This window comes from Lonchura striata, chromosome 7 (genome assembly GCF_050655825.1).
Source record: "Lonchura striata isolate lonStrDom1 chromosome 7, ASM5065582v1, whole genome shotgun sequence".
Taxonomy (NCBI): Eukaryota; Metazoa; Chordata; class Aves; order Passeriformes; family Estrildidae; genus Lonchura; species Lonchura striata.
Genome location: NC_140709.1, coordinates 7,606,694 through 7,614,107, shown reverse-complemented (window position 1 = coordinate 7,614,107; position 7,414 = coordinate 7,606,694). Strand labels below are relative to the sequence as shown.

The following is a 7,414-nucleotide window of genomic DNA, read 5'->3' as shown; positions in this document are numbered from 1 at the left end:
ACAGGTGTGGCTGGTTGAGACACACTCGTTATACCTGATTGCTCGGACATGTGTGGCTCTGGGGCAAAGTGAGGAAGGATCTGTTTGCTGGGAACTTGCAAGTTGGAGAAGGCAGGAGAGCACCTCCTCTACCCTGGGACTGCTCATGGCAGGAGAGACACCCACTTCAGACTGTTCTCCTCTCATCGACCACAGCCATGTCCCGGAGTTTGAGGTGGCTCTGTGGGTCAAGATCACCTTGGCCTTAATCTATATCTGCATCTTTGTCGCGGGTCTCTTGGGCAACAGCATCACCATCAAAGTCACCAGGATCCTGCAGAGGAAAGGCTACCTGCAGAAGGAGGTCACTGACCACATGGTGAGCCTGGCCTGCTCTGACCTGCTGGTCATCCTGCTGGGCATGCCCGTGGAGTTCTTCAGTGCCATCTGGAGCCCCTTTTCTACCCCCAATGGCAACATTGCCTGCAAGCTCTACTACTTCCTCTTCGAGGCCTGCAGCTATGCCACCGTGCTGCACGTGGCCACGCTGAGCTTTGAGAGGTACGTGGCCATCTGCCACCCCTTCAGGTTCAAGGCTGTGTCCGGCCCCCGCACGGTGAAGCTGCTCATCGCCTTTGTCTGGGGCACATCTGTCATTGTGGCTCTGCCCCTGCTCTTCGCCATGGGCACGGAATATCCCCTGGAGCTCATCGAGGGCTACGAGAGAACGAGCTCCTGTGTCAGACCTACTCCCAGGCACTACATTCCTGAGCTGAAGCACAACATGACCATCTGCACCTGCCTCTCCTCCAAGTGGTCTCTGTTTCAAGCCAGCGTCTTCGGCGCCTTTGCTGTGTACGTCGTGGTGCTGGGATCCGTCACCTTCATGTGCCACAGCATGATGCAAGCCCTGATGACCCACAAGAAAGGGACAGTGGCAGTGCAGGGTGGACTAAAGCACCAGGAGGAGTACCTAAGGAAAAGTGAAAGTTCGGAGGGCAAGAGCTCCAGGAAACAGATCACTTTATTCCTGGGTAAGAGCCATGTCCTACTCCGCCTCCCCTCCCTTTCCACTTTTCCAGAAACCTCTGTTTTTATCTCACCAAGTTCTCCCAAAGGGTTTGAAAGTGGCATAAAATGAGGGATAATACTTTTGGTTCTGATGATACATTTCAAGAAGCCTGATGTTTCTGTATGTTTTTGGTTCTTTTTGTCATTAGAACAGGAGGGAGGGAAAAAGGAGGAGAAATCCACTTACTGTCTGCTATTTTTGTTGGATATTATTACATGCCTACATGCAGCAGTATGGGTGACAGGCTGTTGCAGCTTGACCTTTGGGGTAGGAATAGGCAACAGTTGCCTGGATAGAAAGTAGCTCTACTTGGATGTTTTCCCAGTAAATTACAAATATGAGTGTATTTAGTAAGGCTGCTGATGGGAGGGAAGACTGTCTTGCAAGATCTCAAGCTTGTCTCTCTCTGAAGGCATTTCCCTGTTAATTCAGGATGCTCCTTGGAGAGTTCCCAGCCTCAGCACTTGTGGCTGTTTTGCATTTGAGCATTAAGGAAGCCAGACCAGAGCGCTGATTTGGTGGTCTCACAAATTGTGGTCACCCTCTTTGAATGTTTTTCCCTCTGTTTTTATTTGAAGGCCTGTAACCCTGATATTATATTTGATTCTGATCTGTCTCGCCACATTCATCAGACAAAAACCTAATTGAGCTGTCATTCCACCAGCTTGGAATCTTTCTGGGGCAGTGACCCATGCAGTCTCCACGTTTGTTGATAGTCTGATAGGCATCCTTAATCATGTCCTGCCTGCATTTCTGCTAGTTCCTGTTTTGTTGGGTCTCTTATTGTGATGCTGGGTTTAATAAATGAACCATCTAGGGTGGGAATGCACAGTAGACCCAGTATTCTGTGCTGCTTTTTGGTGCTCTGATATGGCAGAGAAGGACTTGAAATTCATGCACCTGTCCGCTTCTACAACTTTAAGTAGATTAGATTTTGCATTATTTTTTTCCTCCTTTTCAATATTTTTTTCCCCTGAGGATACTCTGCTTCCTCATCGAGTCCTGCTTTTGCCATGGTGCGTGTCAGGCCATGAAGCTGGCGTGAAAATGAAGAAATCGTCTCCTCTCACAAGGCATGGAGAGGTCCCATCTGTGGTTTGTTAAAAGAGCTCCGTGTCCCTCGCTGCAGTGACAGTATGGATTTCTGGGGTTCAGGCTCAGCAGTGGAGCTAAACACACCTGTGGCACCAAGCAGAGATCTGCTCTTGAAGTGCTGCCTGGGGCATCCTTAGATATGTGTGGCTCTCCCTTCCCTGTACATCACCACAGCTACATTAGAGCCAAACCCAAGATCCAAATCCTGGCTAGGGTGAGAGGGGAAGGTAAATTAACATGACTTTTCCTCCTCTTCTTGATTATTCTTCCTGGTACTCTAGCATGGAATAGGAGATGCAGTGCTGTTTGGAAAAGTGCTGAAAAAATGAAAGCAACTGGTTTGCCCTTTATGATAAGGGAATCTGCCACCCAGTGTATCTGACACTTCCACTGTACTCTCACCTTTCTGGAGGCAGGAGACACTTGTGTGAATACCCCAAAATTATTTTAGTGGCAAGACTCTTAATACAAGTCTCACTAATTTACTTGGCTTGAGAAATAAATTAATAAACTGCACAGGAAGAAACTCTGGCTTGCATTTCTGAGAACAATGCAAAGCAATTTAATTTGGAGATTTCATAACAGTGATGCTTTAGGGCAGTTTTAACCCAGAAGAAATGAACATATAAATTGTTTACAAATTGCTGAATTTAAATATTGTGATTTAGAAGTCCTCTTTGTTTTTCATTTAACAGATGGGTCAAATTAAAACCAATACTTGCACATTCACAGCATATTTCACTTTTAATGTGAAATGTAAATGACGGTATATAGCATCATGTCTTTGTACATCTAACAGCAATAAAAACAATTTAGCATTTTCTTCTGGTTGTTAAAAGTGATAAGTTCTATAAAACAAAGATTAAAACCATAAATCTGACTATGAGAAAAAGCTAAGTAGAGGATGACACCGGGAGGAACTTATGTTTTTTAGTGTCATGTTATTGTGTGGCACTTGAGAACATTCATGGAAATTAATTGTAAATGTTGAAAGTGAAAGATTACTTGCCACAGATGGTATTGATGCTTGCAGGAGGTGCTCTGGATGGCGTGACACCACTGCAGAAAATGGGTAGCTGAAATAAGTTTGAAAACACTTGGCTCTTTCATGAAATGCAAGCTTTTAACAGTATTTTAAAAGCTTAATATGCTTGACCCACCCTGACAGGGATCAATTTAGTCTTTGTGGCTACTCGATCTTGTTTCTCCTATGGCCATGAAGGCAGTGACCACCTAAATGGTCACAAGGTGCCACTGGGGACCTCTTGCTGCTCCAACACCTGAGCTGAGGCCCCTGCATTGAGAGCTCTCAAGAAAAGGTGGGTTTGGAGAGCATATAATTTATAATAAGCATATAATTTATAATAATATTTATAATATTTATAATATTATAAATGTTATAAGTGGATTGTAGCAAACACAGAAAATGAATATAAAGGATGGATTCCATAAAAGATGGCTCCAACTAGTGCAATAATTATAAATATTACAAAAAGAATGCTTCCATAGCTGAAAGTAAGTTAAGAATCTTTAGGAAGTGCTAACACTGGGAAAGAGGAGCAGTATGGGATGAGCTGCTGGAGGGAATGTACCACCAGCAGTGCCTGTCCACTGGCCATGGCTACACCAATCTGGTCATTGTCCAGCATGTTTGTACAAAACCAGCTCTGTGGTTTGTCATCACACTGACTCTACAACAAAGTGAGTTCTGATGATCCCAGCTGAAAAAAGTTTTGGTTCTAAAGCTTCAGTGACGTTTCCCTTGGCAGCTTCAGTTTGAGCTTCTGCTAAAAGCCTTGATCATTTTGCATAAAGCAGCCTCAAGCCTACCACAGTACAGACATTGAAATAAGAGTCCATTAGTGCTGCCACATCCTCTTTCTCTCTATTATGCATTTCCAGCTGGCCCTTTGGAGCAGCACTCCTCTGTTTCCACAGATCTGCTGAGTGGAGCTGCTGGGCATGGTGGGTGCTTTGCCAGTTGACATCTGGGCAGCATTTTTCTATCTCCTGTCCATGATGAAACATCTGTCCTTTCTGAGATGTTCCATCCAGAGGAGAGAAATATCAAAGTGATCTGGCTGCTATGGAAGTGTTGGTGCATTAAAGCACTGCTGTAGCTGTCTGCAGAAACCAGAGCTGATGCTGGACCTGCCCAGCTGGAGGCCCTGTTGGTACCATCCAGCACCATCACCTCCCCTGGGACATGTGAGGCAGGAAATTCCCACTGTTCTCTCTTTCCCACCTCTACAGAACTGCAACTTTTCTGCTTTGGGACCATCTGATGAAAGATGAATTTTACCTGGACAGCAGATATCCTACAGCTCTTTTAATAAGCAGGCAAGGGAATTTGTTATAACCTACAGCAGTGCCTTCATCAGAGAAAGGCAGTGTAGTGGAGGGTTTTAATTTTTATAATGTGGTGTAACACTTAAGTGTGTCAAATACGCCGAGTGTCAACCTGAAGGCAGTGGCAGTGGTGGTTTCCTGTGATATGGTATGGGACAGACAGCTTCAGAGCAGGTCTGCTTTACAGGAGGTTTCCTGATACTGGTGAGTGCCATGGAATGACAGAATCCCTGTCTCGAAGTGAAAGAAAAAAAAAAAAGAAAATGGGCATAAGAGAAAGGCTGGAAGAGCTAGGCAGGAGGAAGTCAAGGAAGTCAGACCTGACCAAGGCCATGCCACTTTTTTGGTGGCTGTTAAAGCAATGCCAGGCTATTCTATAAAAGCACCAAAACCTCTGTAAACACCATGACCAGCTTTACTGAGCCATTAGCTGAATCTAGCTAAAACCTTGACTCAGAACTTCAAAGGATCTCTTAGAACTTCAGATAAAGCACCATTTTCTTCCCATATACTTCTGCTGGCAGTTTAATGCTCTGCTCAGAATAAAGGTATTATGTGTAGGAATAGCCTCTCAAAAGATCACTGAAGAAGTGTATTTTGTAAGGCACTTGGCAAATTACTTCAGAGTTCTTCAAGTAGTTGTGAAAAATGCATGGTTGTCATCTAGATATGACTCAGACACACTGTAATTCTACAATAGACTTCTGTTACAGGAAAATTAGATGCTTCTTCATAGGCTGGAATATGGCTGGGTTTTTCCCTACTGAAAAAGCTAAAGGGTAGGGATAGAACAAAAATGAAAAGAATAACCTAATTTATGAGATCCCAGAACACAGCTGCAGCCCACGTTCTTTAAACTCACTTTATTGACTCCTCTTGGTTCATTTCTTTAATCATTCCATCGAGCTGCCTTTCTTCATGCACCTTGTTGCAGACATGTCTGAAGATAAGTACACTGTAAGCTGGATGTGATTTTAATCTCTCTGTGTTTTGTATGGTGATTCCATCCATATGTTGTCCTGAGCAGGGCTTTGAATTCCACAAGACAAGTAGAAGGCTCAGTGCACTGAAATGGGTGGACACTTAGACCAACAGACCAGAGTCTGGGGTATCCACCCTCTGTAACTGGGAAGCTTTTTCTTTTCGGTCCTGTTTCTTGGAAAAAGTGATAAAAGCAAATTATTTTCCTGCTGGTGTTTGGTAAAAGTTGTCTTCCTCTTCTCTGCAAAAGCACTAACCTGGTGTCAGTGGCAAAACCAATCAGTGCTGTTGAATGCTGGTAGCACAAAACTGAAGCTCAGCTATTCAACAGGTGACAATGGAAAGGCTGCATTGAGGGATGATGGCTTCTGAGGGCAATTGTGTACAAATAATCTTCTCTGAAGAGTGAGGGAACTTCTGTCAGTTAAAAAAAAATAGACTCAAGGCAAACTTCCAAAATCCCGACATCTGTATGTTCAGGTTTCCCACACAGCAATTTTAAAAGGAACATAGGGAGAGTCCAGCATAATTTTCCTCCCTATTGTACAGAAAGCAATTTGTCTACCCCTGCTTTTAACTGGACTCATGTAATTGAAGATTGTGCTTTTGGCATAAGTGGACATTCTTCCTTTCCTCCTACACTGAGGGATGGCAAAACAACACCAAGAGAAATAGAATTGAATAAGAGGGACTAATTGAGGCCAGCACCCCCAAGGTATTTAAGATTTTTGTAGTTTTAATGGAAAAATCAATGTGTGATTACACTTTGCATTAGAGTACTTAAAAATTACTTCAGCATGAAAAGTCTGCAGCTTTGAAAACAACCTCACCCTGCAAATACTGTAGTCAGAGGAGCAGATTCACCACTAATGTAATTCACATAATTCCCCATATATGATACCTTGGCAGGTAGGGTCTCTGGGGCCACCTGAGTGCTGGGAAACCCATGAGGACAATGAGAGCTTTAGTGGTGCCTGGTTAGAGTTGTGGCCACGCTCCTGTCCTTCACCTGATGCTCACAAGGAAGCTGGGATTTCACCTGCTCTGAAGCTGGGATTTCACCTGCTCTGTAGGGATTGCAGCTTTTGATTCTTTGTGCTTCAGCATCTGTGCTGCCCAAAGAATGAATGCCCAGCTATTCCTGAAGCACTTCTGCCCTGTACTTACAGCTGCCCAAAGTCTTTAAGCCTCATTAAGGACCATTACCCGTGTTGGCCCTAAACTTAATATTATTAATCTCTCTCTCTCTCTTACAAGCTGTAGTTAATAAACCTAGTGGCTCTTAGTTCTTCTGGAACTCCTAGGTAAATGCTAAGAGAAGGAATTAGGGAAGTTCAGGCAACATCCCTCACTGTGGCAAGAAACAGGCAGGGGAATGCTGCCTTTGGAGTTGAGGACAGGCTGTGTCACCTCAACTTCTGAAAAATACACTGCATCATGGCAAACCCTCCCCAAGATACCCTTTCTTACAAGTAGAAGCCTTGGGAAATGTCTTTTTCTTCAGAGTGAATAAGAAAGCAGGAAGATTTATTTCTCTCAAAGTGGAGAAACACAGATGTTGCTACAGGTATGAAGTAGATTAACTTCTACTGCCCTTATTCTTTGGTCAAGAGATTAATGTCTTAAGCATTAATTTCCCAGTTCATCTATTTTCTTGCTCTCTCTTCTGAGCAAGATGCCATCTCAAATGTAAATTGCTCTTGCAACTCCCCAGTTTCAGAAGGTAGGAGTCATTTGTGGGAAGTTTACAGATAATTTATTGGAATCTTCACCTGTGAAAGCTAAATGCATTATCTTATCCTCTGTTTTTTCATATTCAAATTATACCGCAGCTCCTGTAATTAAATCTTTTGTTTTCCTATCTGATGTTGGGGCCATTATCTTTTAACAATGATTGTAAGCCTGTGAATTTTAATGGGGAAGAACTTTAATATCTGT

At 43.6% G+C, this 7,414-nt stretch overlaps 1 protein-coding gene across 1 annotated transcript in view; it reads left to right on the top strand.

Moving 5' to 3' along the window:
- The window catches only part of GPR39 (G protein-coupled receptor 39), a 103,622-nt gene that overhangs the window by 27,966 nt on the left and 68,242 nt on the right, over positions 1–7,414 (top strand). The window contains exon 2 of the mRNA XM_021548632.4: positions 5–1,013. Within this exon, the coding sequence (XP_021404307.3) occupies positions 146–1,013 (868 nt within the window). The 5' untranslated portion in view covers positions 5–145. The remainder of the gene's footprint in view (positions 1–4; positions 1,014–7,414) is intronic.